The following is a 23,942-nucleotide window of genomic DNA, read 5'->3' on the forward strand; positions in this document are numbered from 1 at the left end:
CTCCATGGACCGAACCCTATCCCCCTGGCTGCACTTACCCTTGCCGACCCGTCGCATTCGCCTTACCGTCTATACCCCACCGCCCCTCACTCCCGTCGCCCTTATAGTCGTCCCGCCCCCGCAGGAGAACGAGCCATTATTACCAGGCGGACCGTATTGCAAGATCCTCCTCCTCTTCTACTCTCTCGCACACACACGCACAACTCGGCTCAAGATGACCGAAACTGCCCAAGAGCCAGAAGGGAAGAGCGGCTAAAACCTTTCCCTAAACCTTCTCCCTCCGAGGAACATCCGCCGCCATCACCACGCGGCCTTTATCGCCCGCCTCTGTCGTTCCACATTCCCCTCTCTCCCGGACGCCTCGCCCCTTCGAATTTCCGCCCCCGTGACCCCCGCCTATTCCCCAGCCACATCATGCGACTTCTTTCCCCTCAGGACAAATCGAATGAACGCTGCACGCGGACGCTGCGATCTCACGACGGACGCACCGAGTGCGATGGTAAGCAAATTGCGAAGGAGGTGGTGGGACCGGGCCGGGAAGGACGCTGCGGCCGGTAGGAAGGGGATAATTTCGGGGACGGGATTATTGCCAGGACGTGGGTGCGCACATACATATTTTTTTTTCACAAGCCCTCTCCGTTCGGAGTTCCGATTCGTCCGGTGCCAAAAGTGCCCATCTTGATGTTCCATTCCGCCACCAAAAACGCTCGCAATCAGAGCCCTTGCATAATGCATGCACTGGCATTAAAGATTTACATGCGAGAGATGCGGTTTTGGAAAATTTTAAGATGATATGAGCTACCTACTTTTTATTGCTGCGTTAAACGATATCTAGCCACAAGCCAAACATAGATTAGGTTGATCAATACTCTAAGACTGAACGAGTACACGACGTTAAAGCAATTATTTTTAAAGTAAAACTTGTACTCGTGTTTTGAAATAAATATCGTGGGTAACAGAAAAAATGAGTTTCTTGGTTAAAAATACTGATTTCTACTTTCATTTTAATAGAAATTAAATTAAACTGGTTTCATCGTGAAACCAGGAAGTATGATTTTTTTCAATGTACTGATCTTGTTACTTGTCATATTCAGATTTGGGTGGAAAGATCAATGACGAAAAGTGTAGGAAAGATGAACAATTATAAAAGGTACTAGGGAATTGAGTATATTTTTGACCGAGAGAATTGATAGTATTTTACAATAAATCGTGGAATTAGACAATCCGCAAAAAATAAGCAAAACAGGTTCACGCACCGGTAAATTTCATCTACTGTTCTTATAACTTTCGCTATTCGTATTCACAATAAAAAGAACTTTCAACAAAACAATTTCATGCAAAGAATTGGTCAGCTAACACTTTTACTAACACAACATAAAAACACAGTTAAATAATTATAAATTAACGTACTAACGCTATCTACCATTGGCCTTTATAGCGGCTTTTAGGGTATGTTATGGATGAATTATTTCAAAGATTAAGTCCAAATCTAGCCGATTATACGCATGCTAAGTTAAAGGCTGATAAAAGGAAAATTTTACTCTAGGAGTTAGGACCAATTGAATTTAATGGTATATAAAGGAAAAAAGGGATACGTTATTATTACTTAAAGGTTGCTATTTAATCAGACAAACACTCATTGTTATATTTTTTACCATAACGATTTAATCATCTCATAATTGACAGGAGAACTTCATAATTAATAGAAAACTGGAGTGTATTATAAATGATTATTTTTTGACAAATGATACATGGACCATATTAACCGTGGAAAAGTATATTCTGTAAAGTACACTAGAAATACAAGTAAAAAGCAACTGTTCAATACGTTTGTACGATGCGTCATCTTTACATCATCACTAAATATAGGTATAAAAGAGTTATCCTTATCAGAAATAAAGTCAAATCTTTTTCATTTTCCCTTCTATGGTCTGGTAGATACAATAAACTCATTATTAAATGCCAACAACGTCTTAGCTTGTATGATATATTTGTTCTTTTTCAGTCCCTTTATTCATATTTTTGCTACTGTAAATGTACAAATAATTTATTTTGATCAAAATTCATAATGTAATTCATGTAAAATTATTGGACATGTAGACTTAAACAAGGCGCATTACATTTATTACGTAATATTACAATATAAATCACTAAATAATGGGTAAATAATACATGTGCTTAAACTTGTTCCATACTAGACACCCACGATTTCATGCGCGTTATTGGTAACCGAACTGTATATCACGTACATATATTTCCTAATTACTTCGGCTCAGACATGATACTAACATAGAATTCCCAACTCCAATTTTTTTATCATTTATACATGTAAGACTTCATGCGAAATAAATCTCTCAGAAATCTGATAAATGGAGGATAAATTTCCATTTACAGCACAAAAAACGTTCACTTCTTGTTTCTTCATACGTTAGACACCTCATCTAGGGCACTTTCCTCCTACATCACGCCGCGGTAACCACTCGGAACGAACTGCGAAATCGCGGCGAAATTGCTGGAAAATTGCAATGCCGCAATTACAGTGCTGCCACTCCCGTCCCCTCCCACGGAGGAAGTCAGTCCACTACCTTCCGCGGCCCACCCCAGCCGGCCACAAATTCTCGAGGACGAGAGGAACCTCTTTCTTCCCCATGGATTCGCGCATCAAATCGGGAAGCATTCCAAAGACCGCGACGCCATCCTAACTTGCAACGAAGTGACTCCGGTTCGCTTATTTCATCTGTGCGTCCCAACGACTCCCACCCACCCCACCATATATCTCTCTTGCTCCCCCACCCCACCTGCCGGCCACTCCCCGAGAGCCCCTGTGCCCGGCGAGCGAAGTGCCCTTACCATATTGCAAGAGCCTCCTCTTCTACTCGCTCGCACACAGTGAGTAGAATAGGAGGCTCCTACCCAACCGCTGCTTCTCGTAAATGTCGTCGGAATTTAGATACAAGCCGATAAGTTAAATAGACCAAACGGATAAGAGACGGGGGCGGGGACCGATCGTGCGTTTCCCCAGACTGGGAATGGAACCAGGAGAGAAGAGGAGGAGAGGAGCTGGGAGGGAAAGGAAGGGAGGGACAGAGGGAGACTCGGGTGATTTTTACGAGCACATATTTCGCACGTCGGCGCCGGTTTCGCGGGATGAGAGCACAGAAGTAGCTTAAGGGGAGGGGGGAAATGGGAGGGGGAAAATGGGAGGAGGGAATGGGATGAGGACGATGTGCTATCCAGTTTTCCATAACGGGCGAGAGTGTGAGAGGAATTGGGCGGGGAGAAGGGAAGGAGGCTAGAAGGAAAGTGAGGGAAATGGGTTAGAGAGCATGAGATGAGAGCATGCGCCACCATATGTATGGGGTCCATTGAAAAGAGTACTCACCAAGGAATTAGAGAAAGTTCATAAAGAGTTTGCCAGTTTTATGAAAACATGTTACGAGAAGAAAGTGAGGTTGTCGAGGCTACTAGGGGGAGGTAGCATGTTGTCCCACACGACGCGAAGAGACTGCGACAGGCTTAGGATTGTGTTCTAAGTTGCCAAGGGAACTCTTACTCCTGACGTCATTCGTAGAATATGCTGTCCTCCATAGGGCATTATCAGCAGAAGACGCCATGGACGAGGCTAAGAACAAAATTACCTTCGAAGCATAGCTGAGATTGGAGGGACGGGTGGAACTAAGGATACCATCTATAGAACAATATTCCCTGCAAATGATGTAAAGAGTCGGAGTGGAGTTTTGAGTGAAAATGGACCACAGAATTAATTAAAAGATGCAGAACCTTCGAGTTTCCTAGCGACACGATGAGCTATTAGGACCTCGGATTATTTCTCTCGATAATATACGAGAAAATGACTAAAAGACCTTCACATTTTCACACTGATACTTAAAAAGTAAAATTCAAACCTTTGAAAATTAATTAATTTGATTCCAATATTTTGTTTTCATCTTCCGTTCCTTTGATTTTTTTACTTTTTCGCCACATTTAGATGAAGAAAGCCGAGGTTGAAACACGCCCGCGCGAAAAAGCGGGAGGAGGGAAGGGGTATGACGAAGTTGTACGTCGGAAAGTGAAGGAATAACACATGGGTGAATGGCAAGTTCGGAAAAGATAAGTTTTATTATGCCTGTCAACCCGTTCCCCGCCGACATGCATCGAAATAAATTATCGGGATTTTTGTGCCCAATTAAATCACGATTGATTTTTCCGAGAATTTTTTTTACTTTAAATTTTTATTTTATTCCCCTCATATCCTATGCATCATCGCGGAGATAACTACATGCTCTCGTGCGTGTGCGGGGTATATATAAATAGTTAGACAGCTGCCCGCTTGGACGGGGCAGACGGGGGAAGCATGGTGCGCGCTTTTTGTTTGACCGATGACCCTCCGAAGGTGGGCGAGCGATGGCGTCGATCGTGCAAACATCCCCGGGAAAGAATGCGATCGCAAGGATGTATTTTCGGAGAGGTGTCGACGCTGTTTTTATCCATCAAAATCACGCATCCTCAACACACGCATTCGGTGGCAAAATGGAGTGGAATTTTGTTACCACGAGAGGAAAAAAGTGCTTCTGTAACTTGGACCAAAACAACAAATATGCAGATGACACCCGCGAAAAAGAATATTTTATTATTTTTTTGTAATATTATAAAATATCGAAAAGATAAATCTGAGTTATCAGGTGCACGAATGCGAAGATGAAACATAAACAGAAAGCTAGATAACGCGAGTGAAGAATAATATCGCTCTACCAACCACTAGAGACTAACATATTCACACTTAGACTCGAAGTATTTCCACTGTAAATCGCTCGGAAACGGAAATATTATTTCGTGACTCCCTTCTTTTGAGATTAATGTACGTAAATGCTTATACAATTGATATCTGTAAATAAATAATTTTTGAAAAACGAAACAAAATAATCAGAATAACAGAGGTCCAAAAAGGCGCACTGCCTTATTTTATTCAAGAGGATTCATATTGAAATAGCGATTTTTCTTTCATATAATAAAATAAAATGTTATCCGACTTAATTTTATGGACTGCATTTCTTCTCTCAACTCCACCAATTACGACGTCTACTCTAGAGTTCACCCCCACCCCCCCAGTTTCATTGGCTCTCTTTTCCATGGCTGAACTGTCAAAACTTCACTTTTTATACCTCAGACATAATTCATATAAATACATACATATCAATACATATATATAAATAAATATATATGTATATATGTGTATATATATGTGTATATATATGTATGTATATGTACTCGTATATGTATATGTATATATGTATATGTATATATATATATATATATATATATATATATATATATATATATATATATATATATATATATATACACACACACACACAAGCCATGGCTTTTATATCCGAAAACTAATGATCTAGCATTCACATTTTGAAAAGTTCAACAGTGTTTTTAAAAACGTGACAACTCTTTGACGTGCACTATTAATACATGCAGTTGTTCTTCCGTACATGTGAAGTTTTCCAAATTTAATATTTTTTAAAAATTCTGCGCAAAATTTTCCTTGAAGCATATATTCATCTGTGTGCAACCCGACTGGCTTAGGGTCCCCGGCGTCACACGAAGTGAACTCCACTGCACGAGGCAAAAGCAAAACACCTACTAATGAATGGGGAGCCGGAATCCATATTGAGTCCGTGCATTCACGCAAAACACACCCGCCTAATATTGGAATCCTCTATGAATATTCGTTATTTAGCTATTTCGGTTCAAACTAGTCCATTTCTGCGATTTCGGTCCTATTAAATCGATCGGATTTGGTTTTATGTTATATGAGTTCATGACGGTAATGCTTTTGACGCCAAAGCAATAAGCTATTGTAAGATATGTATGTATTGACGTAATGCCAGTCCCATTAATCTGCTGCGGAAATTGTGGAAATGGCCATTTCAATAGCATGTGGCTTCACATCCTGGCGGCGGTGAAATATTCAAAAGCTTGGATGAATGTCAGCTGCTGCGATCATCTCTTTTGAAATATGGGTCATATTCTTGGACCTAATTGGTTAGAACCTGAAATCAAACATGGGAATCGAGAATTTCTCCACATTTCTGCAGCAAAGGGGGAGGGCCGCCAAATGCTTGGTTGTGCGAAGCTTTCATTCAAAGTGATAGCATAACTCAGTTGAATGAGAAGTCCCTCAAAGGTATAAACTTAATCGGTGACCACTGGACTAGTTCCATTAAGACGGAGAATTCAGTTTCGGTACCTGGGGGGGGGGGAGGCTGCAGGTTGCTTCAGTTGTTATGTCAGTCACCTGAGTGATGTGGAAAACATTTGAAACACACCGTTCAGAAAACTGATATCGTATTGACATGTTCTGAGTATTGCGGAAAAACTGATCCTTAAATTACATTCAGGGTTTTCAATGTTAAGTTAGAAAATATGAAATTTTCACCGAAGCGTTGAAATTTTGTTGTAACTCATCCATGATTCTTTTAACTGAGATATATACCTGTGTTCTCTTGTACTTTCAAACTTGAATCCAAGATTGACTGAAGGTCAGTTTTACCGGAATTACAGTTTAGAAAACCACGCTGCTTGAATTTAAGGAGAATTTATTCAATCACCTGGAATTCGAAACCTTAGGCCATTTAGCGAACGCTCAAACCACTTGAGAACCACTCCAGCCTCACAGTATGGTAGGGTGAACTGATTTATCGCAAGAAAAAATCAATGTTCAAGTGACTTGAAATTAGAAAGTGATGGCCGGGAATGGACCACAATATGAAATTTGACTTCGAATTCGACTAATACGTAATACTATAGAGGCAAGTTGGTCTCATTCCATTGTACACAATTTAATGATGCTTGATAAAACATTGAATTCCTTTATCTAATGAATTGAGATAAATATCAAGCCATCCTTGAAGATTATATTACAAAACATTTCAGCACTCGGACTTCCGTGATGCCACGAATCACAAGCATTATGCAAGTCAACTGCGGAAGCTGGTCCGTTAATTAGTCAACCTATTCCTATATGTCCTATTAGAGTCGCTCAACTTCATTTTTCTCCATGGTTAACAATATTTTTTTTGACAGGCATGAGAACTCATTTAATTATTTAGTTTGAATGAATTAATCTTTTAACCATTGAAAACGTTTAAGCAGCATGTCTTTCTCCGATTACTTAAGTGCTCATACTCACCTTCGACGTTATTTCCTGACGCTACCGCCGGTAGCCATAAAATCTCCATGAATATGAACGTCACATTTTCCTCTTCTGATTGAATTACTAGGTATTTTAAGTGCAGAGGGAAGGGGAATCGCGTGAGGTCAAATGTAGGGATACGCCCAGAGGTATTCGGTGACCTTTAACACCGCTGCCACCGCTGTCATCACGAGCCAGAGCGAGTTGTGTGAGGAAATAGAATTTTTCATGCAGGTGAAAGTAGCGGAATTGGTTGCGACTATTTTCCCTGCAGTTTGTTTTTCTCTTCTTTTTATTCTTCCAACATCATCAACACCATTTCATTGTGAGTTTATCTTATTCGAAGCCGACCGGTTGTTTATTTGAAGATGCCAACAAATTTCCTACACATAGCGGGGGAAACCTCATAACTGTATTTGCAGCGATTTTATGGGAAGTCGTGCTTGCTATAGCTATCATCCTTGCTCCTGCTATTCCGATAGATCACATAACTAGCATTCTGTGCATGCATTTTACTCCACAGGGTCCATAGCTATGTCATATGATAGGATGCAGTTATAGGCTCGATCATTTCTTGAGTTACTAGGCTGTGAAGAGGTAGTATATGATCATAATCTGCCATAACTGGTTTCGCTATTCGAATAAGGCTGGAAGGTTTGATGCCATGCATTTCCTAAATCATTAAAAGTGGACAACTTTCTTCTCAGTACATGGGATATATGTCAATGCGTCAAATTGATGACTTAACACTTCTATTTACAGCCAGATTTCAATCATGTACTCTACAATGGTCATCGTCAAGGTATATTGAGACACCACACCTTTAAAATTAAAGATAATTTGAAATGGAAGTGTTAGAAAGCAACCTCGTGTTCTCAGGGCTGGATATAATATAAAGAAGCGTGGAAAACCAAACTTAATTTAAGAATTAAGGAGAAATAGATTGCGATTCAAAAAGAAAAAAATATGTATTGTTAAATATGTAAACCATTAAAGGCTATCAGGACCCTCGGGGATAGCATACAAGCCATCTTTACTAATGATAATAGCATGTCAGTAATAATTTTTCACTTCACCGAAGTAATTTTCATTGCCATATATAGAAACGCCGAAATCTATATAACCGGCGAAGAAAATTGCCTAAATTTCACGCGCTGAAATTTTATATTTATTTGTGGACTTTTGCAGAACATTTCCCAGCAAATTAAACATGTACATTCGCCTGCTTCAGTATTTTTATTATCCCATGAAATAAACTGCTGGAGTTTATGGAATCTATTCCCTTATAGGTAAGAGGGACAATAGAGTTCATATCCCTGAGCCATTGCTCTGTTGACAAAGTAAACATCGTCGTTTCCGGATTCACGAGCCTTCAATCCACTTGAGCGCCGATTAGATGGCGACTACGTGGCTTAATTCCACCATCCGATCACCTTGTCAACTGCCGTTATTTATCTGATCGTTTAGTAACGCGGCAACTCTATTTTTACCCATAAAGCACACTCAGTCCACGTCCCCTTGGGATCGGAACCCACGACCAAAGCGACCCTCCCTCCCTTTGGTTGAACGAGCTTCGCAGCTTGGTCCGGTGATCACGATTCCGTGATTGGGTGAGGCGTCGTGTAGGAACGGAGGCGGTGAGGGGATGCGGAGAGCGAAGAGGTTAGAGAGAGAGAGGGGGGCAAAGGGTGAGAGGCCAGGGAGAGGAAGCCGAGAGAGAGAGAGAGAGACAGGTAATTCGCTCATTACCGAAGGTCTACTAGGCTATATATTACGAAAAGGTCCTACGTAGAGAGTAGGATTGAATTCATCTAATGAAAACTTAAAAATGAAGGAGAGAGAAAATTATCGGACTTATTTGGAGGCATTATGGCCCTATGCAGACAAGAGTCGAGAAAATGTGAACTGGAAAAAATAGAGAGGAAGTCCCTGGAATATGAGATGCGTGGAACAAATAATGATGTCCGAGCGAAGGGTAAATGAATGCATCAACCAAAACTGGGGTTGAGAGTTTACTGCATGAAACTGATACTCCATCAATGAATGATACATCATCAATCAACACTGCGTCAAACCAATCCCTAGGAAACCAGTGATGATAAGAAAAAGAAGGCTTGCAAAGGTGACCAGTTAAAAAAAATTCTCGCATTATTTTCTATTTACACCACGTTCACACAGGGAACAGGAAAAAATTCATACAAAGTGACACACAGGGATATACTATATGTATATATAAAAGGAAACATAATAGATACTGGCTTAAGTGATATAATAATGCATATGCGGCGTTTTCGGTAGAAATAAAAACAATAATATGAAATGCATAGATAAATTACTTTCCAGAGTGTACCACAGCGCACAAACGTAAAGATATGAGGTATGTTGGGAGGTCCATGAAATTAAAAAAATATGTATAAGCTTTGGTAGCTATATTTTCTGTGCTAAAATTTATTTCATTTTATTGAAATTAAAAAAAAATAAACGAGAGAAGAAGGCAGGGGGAATAATGGAAGGGGAGAGTGAAAAGCGTTGGGGGGGGGGAGGGAGAGGGATTGGGACCGCTGTTGATGTGCATGGAGCGTGCGGTGTTTCGGTCTTATCGCACGAGGTGGGAGGGAGAGCGAGAAATGGGAACCGTGACGCAACCCCAGCGGAGTGGGAGTTCCCATTCTGCCGTATTTACAGGACCTTATAACCGGTCGCATGTTTGCCTTAGCGGGGGAGCAAAGGCTTGTGGGAGTATAGGGAGGGTAGAGGAGTAATGGGGGAAATGGAGGATTGCGGGAAAAGAGTAAGGAGTAAGGAGTGAGTGGTGGCGGTGTGGTGTTGGGTTTGGGAGAAAGAGACGCGTAAATGAGAAAGCAACGTAAGCCGGGGAAGTGAGAGGAGAGTGTCGGACGGGGGAGTGTGTGAGAGGGAAAGAAAGGGAGGGAACAGGTTAATTGTCATGAGTGAGGCGTGGGAATTCTACTCCGAGGCGAGACGTAGAGAGACATGAAGGGAAAATGGGGGGGGGAAACGGGGTGCGGGAGAGCGGCTGGGTGAGAGGGAAAGGAGGGGCTCGTAAATGTTTAAAAAAAAATCGCCATCAAAAAGGGATTAAAGAACGCAGGATTATTTTGGATTTCATAAGTGGGCATAAGAGAAAGAAACTGAATAATTTACACGGAAGTTCCACAATAACAAACGAATTAAATTTTTACTTCATTTACCTACCAAAATTAAAGCAACCAGAGGAGTATAAACTGCGTGGACATTACGGACAGCGAGGAGATTACAGCGTACGGTCCGGTATTCCACTCTTAGTTCCTCATATAGTCCGGTGCAAGCGAGTCTTCATTGTTATAAGAACAGTTTTATCTCTTCAAATTTTGAAAAAGCGACCTCCCATGCTACTGTATAAAATACTAGGGACTTGTTCTCAAAAAACCGAGTAAATTTACACCCCAATTAATACGAACATTGCATTTACTTTAAAGATATTACACATTTAGGAAATAAATAAGCAATTTACCATTAAAAATTATTACAATGACTTTGGTACGCATATTCCCAAGCACACAGGCATATCAAGTAATTATCAGCACACAGCATTTGTCATTTGAGTCAAATATTATCCGCGAGTCACCGCACATATTCCCCTCCAACAGCAGTTATTTCGGAGATAAGCCACAAAGTAAATAACTGTTTATTCCTATTCCTCCATCCTATGCACTCATTTACCTTCGGTAATTATCAGGCAAAATGAGAATATCATTGATATTTGCCGTAAACATTGTCTATCGACTATTTGATATACTCTCCCTTTCTCTCCTGGAATCCTTATTCTGTCATATTCCAGCTCCAACGTAAACGCATACTGTGGAGGGAAACAATTACATTTTTATTTAAAGTATGACATAATTCAGAGTATCGTGCTACAGAATGATTACTATCATTCAACCGGGACTAAGAACGCGTTTACCGCATATGCAAAGGTTATAGTCTCCATTGAAATATCTATTTATGGAAATGTATATGCCAATAATAATTCAAAAATCACCATAAAAGTAACAACAGTAGAAATACGGTTATCAAGTCAATATAGCGAAAATGTTTACGTATTTTGTTATTTTTCGACCAAAGTAAATTATTGTCTAAAAGAACAATTCTTGAACGAGATACCGCCTACCAAGTTTCGGTTTTGCTGCTAACTAGCTCTGATTAACGACAAGCCTTATTGTTCCACCGGGAACACGACTGATGACCAAGCTCCCCACTTGCCATTAAAAAACTACTTACAACAGTAGTTGAATCATCAGAATCAGTCATTTCGCCAGATATAATAATCTCGGCCACCGCGTCCCTTTGGGCGATCGCAACCTTTTCGGGTCACTCTGAATCAATGCAGACCATCAGCGGAAAATCTGAAGGACAAGCTCGGACGAGGAAAGTGCATGCGAAAAGGACTGATCTGAATAAGACCCCGGAGTGCGAGCGGTGGAGGACGAAGCACGGGGCTGGGTAAATGGAGCGAAAACGAAGGGCGGCCCCAGGGGTGGGGACGAGCGAGGACCTGGGAATGAGCGCGGAAGAGAATGGCGCGGGAAAGGGGTTAAATGGAAGGGAGATCGTAATGAAGAGGAGAGCGGGGTAGGAAGATGAGAGGGTTGGGGGGGAGGGAGGCGGGATTTGCAGAAAGGAGGGATGGAACGAGGGGAGGGGCCGAGAGGAAATGGGAAAGGGGAACTCCGTAGATACGTGGGAGGAGAATGGCATTTGAGGGGGCGGGAGAGCTGTCTCCTGGGATGAAGCGCAGAGAGAAATGGATCGAAAGAGGCAGCAGTTCTGGCAAGAGAGAGAGAGAGGAGAGCGAGAAAGAGAGAGATAGATAGAGAGGCAGAGTGAGATAAGAGCTTTCTAGCCTGGATCGGGGTGACTTTATGTCTCAAATCCCACATGGTCAAGAGCACCAAAATGAGAAACGAAATTGACAGTAATATGTATATAGGTACTCGTGCATGAAGCTCGTGGGTGCCCATTGGGTAGAGTAATCAGCTATGGACCGGAGTGTCTTCGATTCAAATCACGGTCGACACCTGAGCTCATCCAGGTCTAAAATCCAACTGGAACTTTTTGGGAGAAATAGGTGATAAAGGGGAAGTAACTTCTGTTCAGTGAATGTGCGGATTACGCACGCCGTGAAGCGATAAGTACGTAATGCGCTCTACCTTCACTAATCAAATCACCTCTTCTGGGTTGATTGCGGTGTTTTCAAGTTGCGTAAAAAATGAATTAAAGTAAGAGGAAGAACTAAGGGCGCAAAAATACTAGGAGGAGGGCGACAATGAGGGAGAAGATGTGGGGAAAGAGGGTATGAGTCATTTTTTTCCACCTTCCTCCTCGTTCCTTTAAAGTTTAAACCTCGTTGGGGACTGCTGCGATTCCTGCCGGGGAGCAATCACGATTCCCTCGGATCTCCTCTCACACCGGCCCGCGGGGGCAAGTGTGGGGGGCGTCGGGGAAAGAGGCCGTGCGGAGGGGCATGCGATGGCGGGTGGGAATGTGGTTGGGTGGAAATGAATGACCCACGGACCTTCGGCATTCCTCTACCATTAGCCTCAAATCCACGCGTCACTTTCCTCTTTCTTTCGCCTTTTGCGAATAACTGCCGCGCTGCGCTGGACGACCGTACGTGAAATACCCCATTTCATCGCGAAATTGTACCCTCACAAAATCTGCTTACATCTCGCCTTCCCAACCGTCGATGAACATCATCACGTAAAATTAGAAGTACTGCGAAGATGAAGCTCTGTAATGAACGTGAAATTTCGGCGCAACTGTTACGTACCTATGCATATAAAGGACATACGAATAGGTATGTAGCGTAAGTTATTTTATGCCGGTTTCGTCATTTATTTCCAAATTTCTAAATGCACTAAGTAATCTCTTGTTTTTAAACCTTCTTTGATATTTATATTATACATATAAACCTTCTTATATATTTAAGACAGCACATAAATATAAGCGTACTATGCATGATTAGAAATTGAAAAAATTGTATGGAACACATGTAAATAGAAACGAAATATGGGCAAAAAGCGAATTGGAAGGAAACCGAGAGAAAAAAAACATCTAACGCTTACGGAACAAAAGTTCTGGTGAGTAAATCACAGATGCCATTCATGAAATGTAATAAGCACTATCTTTTCACTATCAGGAGTCCAAGGAATAAATGAATGCGCTTACGTTTGAAAGACAATGAATTCTTATTAGGACAGGGAAGGAAAGGCTGATGCCGATGTCTTAAATCTATGAGGTTCGGTCAAAAGTTTGCAAAGATTAAAAAAAACTTGAATGCAAATCTTGGAAATTTTAACTTCCCAACTTTTAATGACCTCTCTACGAGGAAAAAAATGTCTCTGGAAACTAATATTTTTATGAAAAGGAATGTTTTGTCTTCGTTCTCTCGTCGATGGGATCTTTTTCATTTTCTCCGAAAATTATTCGTCGCGCTTCCCCTTGTGAATCAGTTGCCGTGAAATCTCGACGTAGATCGTGGAGTGGAAAATTTGTCGGCAATCGCAATGGACACAAAGGACCTGTTTTAATTCACTCCGTACGTCGCACTTGCTCGGTCATTGACAGGGGAAAATTACGACGGGATTTGAAGAGCAGGATGGAAAGGAATTAATTTTGAGACTCTTAAAAATAATAATACCTTGTTGATTGATCGCCTTATGACATCATATTTCAATACGAGATCTAATGGAATGTAGACTTATTTAAACGCAAAGGCCATCATTTATTATCAAACACTTTTTCTACTGATTTGCTCTTAAGGAAAATACACTTAGTTTGGAAACATTGATGCAGAAGTTTACCTCGTGGGAGATAAGTACAATTTCCGTTTATATCAATTATCGCTAGAATTAATTATTCATCGCAACTCATTCATAATAACTAACAGATAAATTGCTAAAAGGCGTCACTATGTCACAGGGATAATTACTGCACACATTTGAGAGAACATGAATCGAAAATTATTATTCATACAGATATTCATTCCGCAGTAACGCCATTACGGTGCCCTACTTTCCTTAGGCCTTGAAAATTTTTATCGCTCAATCTATGTAAATTGCATTTATAATAGGGCATGTTCGTATCGGAGAGCTCTCCGCAAAGTGGACTACGAACGGGGCTCGGGATTGAGGGCAGTGAGAAATCGCAAATTCAATACTAAACCTGGAGTACAGCTGACTATCCCGACCCACCTACACGTGATCAACGCGCAGGCCAATGAAATCCCGATTCGATCCGCTTCACACGGCTCGGTCTACACATTATGAGTACCTTTCCATTTACTCCACGCTGCCGGGGACTACCAAAACGCTACTGATTGCCTCAATCGTCATGGCAGTAATCCTTCACTTCGTCCGAACTCCGTGCATATACACGTGGGGTCATGCGGCAAAGGGAGAATGCTGGGATGGGTGTGTTGGTTTGCCGGGGAGAGAAAGAGAGTGCCGGAGGAAGAGTGGGCCTCCGAGACGGTTTGCTTGAGAGAAGGAAGAGGATGTGAACGGAAAAAATGGAGGAAAAGGGGCAACGGTCAGGATGTGCCAATTGGGATGAGGACGGATGTATAGAGGACCCGGCATATTACATGTGTCTACCAAAGACTCATTATGAAATATTCAATTGTTCCCGGCTCAACTTTGTGGAAATTCATGGGAATTGAATGACAGTGGAAAGATACATTGTATTCTTCATTTAACTTATTATGAAATTGGGGGAAGTTGGGCAAAATCAAGGTGGTCAGGAGATGTGAAGCTGAACTGGGCCAAAGGAGGTATGCATTACGCGGACATGAATGTGAAATAGAAAAAGAATAGAACAAATAAATTTAGGCCACATCGCTTTGGAAAGATAAAGGTTGTCTTTGTCAATAAACTACTGCGACATTCTATCAGTCAAAGAGAATAGATGAATGCCCGGTCGACGCACTGTCATGGGTCTTAAGCCTATCTTACTTCATGATTTATTTCAAATAATTAGAGACATACTACCGTATTTATTCCCGAAAAAGCAGTATCCGCTGAATTGAATATTTTTTCAGAAATAAGAAGAGTTTTAAACTCCAAAGACAATGGCATAGTTTTTTTAAAGAAAACAATGCGGCGTTGAACTTTCACGAGAATTATGCCGAGAATTTTAAAATTATATTTTGTTCGCCACAAAAATGATAATACTATATTTAATTTAGTGATAAGATTTCCTGCGTGACGCGTAGCATTAAATTGCAATTAGGTCACCCTATACCAAGTAATAACTACCATCGGAAATTGATTTTTAAATGGAAAAACATCATTTGAAGTTCATATTTATTTTTACTATACTAAAATTCAAACTCAAGGGTAGAAAAAGATACTATACCAAGAATTACGCCCTCATTTATGTGTTATAACCTGGTATTTGGTCCAAGTTACAAGATAGTTCCCGTTTCAAGTCGGAATATCATACAAAAGATATCAGATACAAGCAATGTTTTGGATATATTACTTTCTTAACTGTTGATCATAAAACAGGAAATCCAGAATGAATCAGAATATTGCAGAAAAAAATAACATCAGGAAAAGCGAGGCATATTAATTCTTTGGATATCATTTCCCATTCCCATGATACTTTTACAATACTTCGAAAATTCGTTAACACTTGCATTTAAAAAAATTAAATTAAGAATATTTTCATTTCCGTTGGAACTGCAGCATTTAGAAATATTTATCAATAACGGTTAACGTCGGGTTATTAATATCAAGGGGCAAAAAATGGTAGGATAATGAGTAACATTCAAACTATATGACACTGAAATAAAACACGGAGTCACGAGTTCGAAAATTACAGCTATAAACCGACTGAAAATTTATCGCACGAAAGGAATAAAAATTTTAAATAAACATGTTACAGCGGGATACATTGGAAGAGATAATAAATAATATTAGTCATACCCGAAGGTGTTATACAGTGAACATGAGGAAAGGTGATAAAATTAGCCATTCGAACGGTGGAACTAAGAAAGCATAACTGTATGGTCATAAAAAATGCAGTTAAATTTCGAACAATTTACATATAATTACGTATAAAAGTTATAATTAAAGAAAAATCATCAACAAAACGTGCATGCATTAATATATGCCGCACCAATGAGCATTTTCACATTTGAAAATTGACATTTCTTTTATGCGAAAAGCGTCATAATTTATTTAGTGATTTTAACACCACCAGCTTCGACTAAATGGCGATACTTCCACCTGAGGTACAATTGAAAAATAGAAAATACTAGTTAGTTATTTAAAGTTAATTAAAAAAATTCTGGCAGATTTATTTTTAAAAAATATTATTAAATCCTCAGCGGCATGTTCCATCGTCACGAAAGTCTCATTTCATTACATTGAAACGAATACTGCTGGAAGTGACATTTTAATCGAAGACAAGAACATGCCGCGGCTTGTTTATAAAGCTTGATTAATTCATTTGTTTTCCAACAATCCGCCCGTATTCCATTTACATGGCCTCTTCACATTATGCATGCGCTCTTGAAAAAGATCAAAGAATGTAGGCCATCCTATTGGCTATGAAATAAAATTAAAAATTACAATAATAATGTTTACTCGGAACCCTATGCAAAATGAGAGAACAATTTCCACTCACCCATTCCAAAAAAAAACCTTTCCCAATTTGTGGCTTCAAACAGAAAAATTTCACAAACAAATCCTCACCCTCTCCATTTTTCCATCCCAAGAGCATTAACAATGACGTGCGCCTCCCGAGTCAGGTTTTCAAAAATAAAAGACGACAGGGACGAAAATAAAATCGGGAGACAATTGATTCTCATTTCATTTTTCCCCGGGTACACTCTAGTAAATTGATATACCTCTGAGGCACTCATGGATTGATGGGAGTTAGATGAGGAATCTGGCGGGAGAAGGGGAGAGGAGGTAGGTTGGGTCAAGTGGGGCTGGCGGCGGGAATGGAGGGTGGGTTGGAAGGAGGGCGCTAAGAGGTGAGGTCCAGGAGAAGTGGGCAGAGGGAACGGAGGAAGGAGATGAACAAGGGGCAAAAGTGCCGCGTGTATCAGAAGACACCTGGATTAGTACACACATACACATTCTTCTCCCCCCTTCCTTTTACGTGCTTCATTCGCTAATTCCCTTTCGAAGTACCGCAAAAATGGCTCCATAATGAAGTTAATGACACGGGGAGAGACGGATGAGGGTATGGGGAAGTTGAAAGGGATTGGAACTGGAGGGGGGGAGGCTCGAGTGTGGGTAAGGGAAGATGGATTGGGTGGCTGAAGAGAGAAAATTATTTCTGATTGGCGTCAGTGAAAGGGCCCGGGGGATTAAGTGCGTGCACTGGACTCGGGAACAGGTGGAAAGGATTGGGGTTGTTGGTGAGGGGGGTTGGGGAGGATGTTGCGGTGCGCGGCCGAAGATTATCCTAGAGGTGGGAAGGGAATGATATTGGCTGTCACACGAGAGACAGACAGAAGGAGTGGGTTAGGGGGGGAGAGAGGTGGGAGACCACTCAGGGGACGGACGCGTTAGGTCACCCGAAAAACGGGGAGATAGGGGTGGAAGGAAGGAGACGTAGCCGTAGGAGAGGGGTGTCATGGGGAAAGAGGGGGGGTGCGAGACTGGGCGGGGTGAACCGCAGAGGTGAGGGCTAGGGAAGGAGGGGAAGTGCTACGGCGTTTATACACGAGGCTGCTCGACAACCAAAGGTGAAGTGATATCCCAATTACGCCTTATTTTTTCATTCAAGTCTGAAGGACATATTTCAATTAGCGTCCGTCGTCGCGGAAGTACCCTCAAAGATTCCTTTTCGAAGAGGAGGGCCCAATTAATTACAAGTCCCGGTGTAGCACATATGTGCCATCCGCATTTATATTTTCCGTTTTCCGAAATCATTTGCTGTTGACAGAGGATCTACGACGGGCGAGGTTTGGATGAGGGGAGGCTTTCTGAGTGGTAGAGTGGACGACGGGATTGAACGGCCTGAAGTTTTCGCGTTTCCCTAATATCTGCGAGCAGGATTTGATCCCTCCTAAACCATTCAAAACAGTATGTAGTTGATGCGCGAAATCATTAAATAAGAGCTTCATAATCGATCGATGGCAGATAGGGGGCGGGAATACATATAGAATACAAGACTATTTATGATATTCTAAGATGGTTAGGGAGAAACACCGGCCGAAGGAAAGGTTATGGGAATTGGCATATGAAGGAATAGGAAGAGATGAGAGTGAGGCAGAATTACAGCAGTAGCAGTGATTGTTCATTCGAATGGACAAGATGGTAATGCATTCGCCCATACAAAATGAAGAGAATAGTTGGCATGTTAAAGGATAGATAACGTTTTTGGAGAGAAAACTAGCGTGGGAACTATGTGGGGAGGCAATGAAGGGATGTGGAGAGAGAGGAAAAGATTTGATAGGCAGATATATTTCACATCGGGGGCGGCTGCAAGTAGGGGAAAGATTAGGAAATTTGCCGGGGGGGGGGGTTGGTGCCAAAGGGTTGATGCATCTCAGAATGTTTTTGGGAATGGCGGGTTGTCTGTTGCTTTGCATTGTGAATTGTGCAGGCATTTGTTTGTGATTGCGAAGGTAAAAAATACATCCACAATCTACAAAATGCACTTCACAAACGCGGTTACCCAGAAAAGCTCCTACAAAATAAAATCCGCCACTCCACCCGACCGTTCACACCACAGAAAATCAACACCATATCTGACGTAGAACTCAACCTTTGCACCAACCATTTCCCAGGATCCCACAGAATGAAAGCCTTCCTTAAAGAACTGTCTCCTATTTAACACGATGACGACGCAACCTCATTTTTACTGCCCCAATGCTTCTCTTCCGTATACATATATTTTATTTTTGCTGAAATAGCTCATTGGCCAAAGGATAAATATCCCCTTAAAGGAGTTGTTCCTAGATACAAAGGATAAAAATTACTTTCAAGGAATTTACTATCTACCTGTCTAATGTTCACAAGCCACGGTGATTAGTTCATTAATTAGTTCATATAGCTCAGAGGCAAATCTGACATTTTTCATAATTACACTGCTTAGTTTGTAGAGGACACACTATTAGGTGTATGGCAAACCATTGTGAGGCTTTGGCTCTGGAATTGGAACGCACACACACACACATACACACACACACACACACACATATATATATATATATATACACACTTTATATGAATGTACATGTATGCCTGTGTATACGTGCATATATATATATATATATATATATATATAATATATATATATATATATATATATATATATATATATATATATATATGTATATATATACGTATACACATGCATACATACATTTTAAGTTCTGGGGGATTTCCATACCAAATTATGAGCGGAAACACAAATGATTGATTATTGAATGATTAAAAAATGGATAATTCCAATAAATTGCTCATTTGAAGTATACGTCAATTTTCAGTAATGCCCCTCTCGATTGATTTTAAATTCAAATAGTTCACCTTAAATAAAAAAAATGTTTGAAAGCAATAAACTACTTGAATTTTAAAATAAATGCGTAAGCTAGCTCTCAACGAGGATCATCTTCGGAAGAAGAATTCTACAATACGAATTAGTCAGAAATTAAGAGATAGCAATGAAGAAATCAACTGAGATAAAATAAATAGAACTTCAAATCAAAAAGCAGTTGAGTGAAAATAAAGACCGAATCATGTATTCCATTATGGTTAAATTAACTACTGAATAAAAATTGCGAACGAAAACGAAACAACTACGTTTACATAGCACAGTAGGTAAAAATAGTACTTACACAGCACGCTAAGAACTATTTCCCTGGTGACAGGGCTGCCGACTTTATTGTCCGCCGTACATTCATAGATGCCAGCCTGGTTCCTTGTAGCGTGTTCTATGGTAATGGAAAGACCTTCCACGCTCTTTTCACCGCTAGGGAGCAGGTTATTCTGTAATAGGAATAAAATAAGGGACAATTAGACAACAATATCTCATGTATGCCAATACACGCAAAATTTTAGTTATGATAGGCAATTATTTGCAATAAATAAGAAAACTACTTCCCAGAGTAAGTATTCTATTAATACCAAAATTTTGTACTTAATTGCAAGTGCCAATCAAGGTTGCAGAATACCGATAAAACATTTAAAATAAAATTATGTAACTTTTACATAAAATAAAAATTAAGACAATCGGCAAAGCTATTCATATTTGTTCAATGTTGTCATTTCAAATATAGTTAAATATATTCAAATATTAAAACGTAGTTTTTTAAAACAAAATGAGAGGAATTTTTATGAACGAAATTAATCTCTTTGTAGCAGAACAATTCAAAAAAGTGAAAAAAGTTCCAGCTCTATAAATATTTATTTTCCATTTTCCTAAAGAGATTTCACTTCGTTATGAAGGGACGCACGAAAACCATTTACGAGATACTCAATTATTGTAATGAGTAAACCTTTTAGAGACCTTCCGAACCCTCTTCGAATATGGAGGTGGAAAAGAGAAAAATCAGAGGAATAAATTAATTTCAAAAATAGGATAGAGGCAGCTGTTCCCTGATTGCTATGGCCAACAAAGTGTAAACATGTTCACGCTACCTTCCTTCCATCCTTTATAACAATAGATTGTTTGAACAAATTTGAGAAAACAGACTGAAAACTATGCTCTTTCATAAATTGCCAATTGAACAAGATACTTTCTTTAAATTTCACTGAGCGCTTTGAAATGAAAATAAATTTTTGCTGAGTGGTAGCTATAGTTTTTTCCGTTAAAACTACAATTATTACACATATCGGATGACTTATAAGCAATCCTTGAAAATGCATAATTTTTATGAGCAGTAAATTTCTTTGAATAATTCCACTTGCTTTCCAACACCTCTACAACTTTGCTTCCTCTATCCGCTCTATTTAGAATGTTTTCTAATTATTTTTCATTCGCTAGTAACTATATCAATAATAATATCTACCATTTCAATAATCTGAACATATTTCCTTCAATATCCGGTGTTGAAGATTCGATGAAAAATGAAGCTTTGTTTCAATTTTTCTTTACGTCTTTTAGAAGAGTCACCATCATCTTTTCTCCTTTCGTGTTTATTTTTCTAACGAACTTCACGATAATTTAATAATTTATTTGCGGATTTTTCCAAATATACTGCCCAAATACGCAAAAGTCAATTGCCCATTTCATATTTCGGTCCTCCCGTGCTTAGCATGATGGTTACACGTTTTTAGTCCATTACTTTCGTTTTCTTGATATTAATTTTCAAATAACCTTTCTCGTATTGATGCCAAAACGCATTAAACAATTAATTCCACTTCAGTGTTACTGACTAACTACATCTTTATCTCCGATAAATCTAACTAACCTAACTCCTCTCCTTCTTTCACACTAATTTTTGCACATTACGTTTCTCTTATCGTATTTTATACGTTCAAACCACGGATAATAAATGACATCACGTAATTTTCTCTATGGTCTAACTGACGCGTACGTATCGGTCACTGTCCACCTGAATTCGCATTAATTATGAAATGGGAAAATACTTGCAATAACTTGTAAAATGTTCGCAAAAAGTGAAAGTATCAGTTGTGGTGGGAGTAGTTTCGGCTTCGTATAAGATGATATCCATCAAGTTTACTCATATCTTCGGAAATACTTTCGTTGGCTTAGTTCACTCAACTTGGTCAGAAGAAGTCCACGATAAAGCATAGAAATAAGATGTTTTCCACGTTCCGTTGATTTGAAGCTCCAGGAGATGAAGTCACGCACTACCCTCCTTTTCTTAAGAACAAATTCATCTAGTGTGGCGTTCTTCCTATATTTCATTCTTCTGTTGATGACCTTCGACGGACGTGAAATTGAAAAGTATGCTACACTAGCCTTCACGGACTGTTGTTTCATCATTTTAGAGATGGAGTTACAATGTACCAAACGACATCTCTTGGCGTCTAAACTCCTTTCTAAAGAGATACTTAGAATGAGCCCACAAAACTTTCCATTCGATGGTTCTGCAGGCCTTTAATTCTCAAAACGAAGACAATTCTGAGTAGATATTATTTAATTCAACTGTATTATTTCCTTCGCGAACGTTGGCGCTTTAATTACTAAATGAATTACTGAACCCGCAGCCTGGATATACTCATTTATGTCGCCTAGTTTCTAAGGCTAACTCTTTCCGACCAAATATATTCTTCGTGCTTGCATATTTTACATACTGCCTGGTTTCCTGAATCTATTATCCTTAAATTAATCCGTTGGTATTCATTCACTTCCTCATTACTTGTATCTCGTATTTTTGACCTCTCGCACCCTTGTTTACCACCTGGAAACTCTCCCACCTTCCTCTCTAAGGTGTAACTCATATCATTCCATTCCTCTTTAGAATTCGTCAATTCGACAAGCTGGTTTCTCGCGAGAGATACTGTTTATTTTCCTGTGTACTCCATCTCCAAAAACTCGCCTTTTCTTCCTCCCATTTTATTCTTTCTTTCTTGGAAATATCGTAATCACTTCTGTTATCTAAGGCTCTACTAGCTTGCATTTACCTTTCCTGTTTCCTGTTAAACTCACCTAATCCACACTAAGACCTCCACACGTAACCTTTACTACTCCTATCACTATTCCTCGCGTAGAATTTTATCAGCTGAGTTTATATAAATGATATAGTTATATAGAAAAGTCACTAATTAAGCCAAAGAACCGAATAAGAATACGTCAGTATATATTACCTACTTATTTATCATTAACATCATATGTAGAGTGAACATTATGTGTCTATGTGTGTGTGTGTGCGTGTATCCGATTCCGCCTTCCCCACCTCTCCTGTGTTCGTCCTTCCTACGTGTTCCTATCCCTTTCCCTTATATCTATTTCCATGTGAATGAATATTTGTTCACCCGATGGGATTTGTGTTTTAATTTGTGTGTATATATATATATATATATGTATATATATATATATATATATATATACATACAATATAATATATATTTGTACATGTATTTTTTTTTAAGGTAATCTACCGGTTAAGGTAGGTTTTTGGATGGACACAACTACCAAACAAATATTTTATTACTCCTAACAAAACACAAAATCCATCATCCTACTCTATAGCACGTCCCTCTTCATCTCTGAGTACTTTCTTCCTCCCTTCATCCCGTCCAACATCCCTATCCTGTTCCTTCCCTTTCCTCTTTTGCCCAACATTCTACCCTCTATCACAGTCTTCAACATCCCACTGCCGGTCAATACCCCCTTCATCCACTTTTCCTGCCTCCACAGGATTTCTCCCAACAAACCCCTCTCTTCTCCCACCATACCAAGTACTTCCTCATTTGTTTTCTTCTCTGTCCATTTCACCTTCTCCATTCTTCTCCACACCCACATTTCAAAAGCCTCCAGTCTACGTCTATCCTCCTGCTTCAATGACCACGTTTCCGCACCGTACATAGCTACGCTCCATATCAAAGTTTTTACGAGTCTTTTCTTAACATCCTTACTCAAAGTCCCCGTCATCAACTCCCTCCTCCTTGTGAAAGCCTCTTTGCCTAGCGCAATTCTTCTCCTTACGTCCCTACTACTTTGACCGTGTTGGTCCAAAACACTACCGAGATACGTAAACTGCTCTACCTGCTCTAGTTTTTGCCCTCCTATTTTAATGTTAAGCTTG

The 23,942-nt window shown here is 40.0% G+C and overlaps 1 protein-coding gene across 1 annotated transcript in view; it reads right to left on the minus strand.

The window, feature by feature from the left end:
- Positions 1 to 23,942, minus strand: part of LOC139688175 (opioid-binding protein/cell adhesion molecule homolog) — a 402,452-nt gene that overhangs the window by 82,769 nt on the left and 295,741 nt on the right. Inside the window, exon 5 of the mRNA XM_071585601.1 lies at positions 20,064 to 20,214. Within this exon, the coding sequence (XP_071441702.1) occupies positions 20,064 to 20,214 (151 nt within the window). The remainder of the gene's footprint in view (positions 1 to 20,063; positions 20,215 to 23,942) is intronic.

Source organism: Hetaerina americana, unplaced genomic scaffold (assembly GCF_022747635.1).
Source record: "Hetaerina americana unplaced genomic scaffold, ioHetAmer1.1.p SCAF_2, whole genome shotgun sequence".
In the NCBI taxonomy this organism is placed as follows: Eukaryota; Metazoa; Arthropoda; class Insecta; order Odonata; family Calopterygidae; genus Hetaerina; species Hetaerina americana.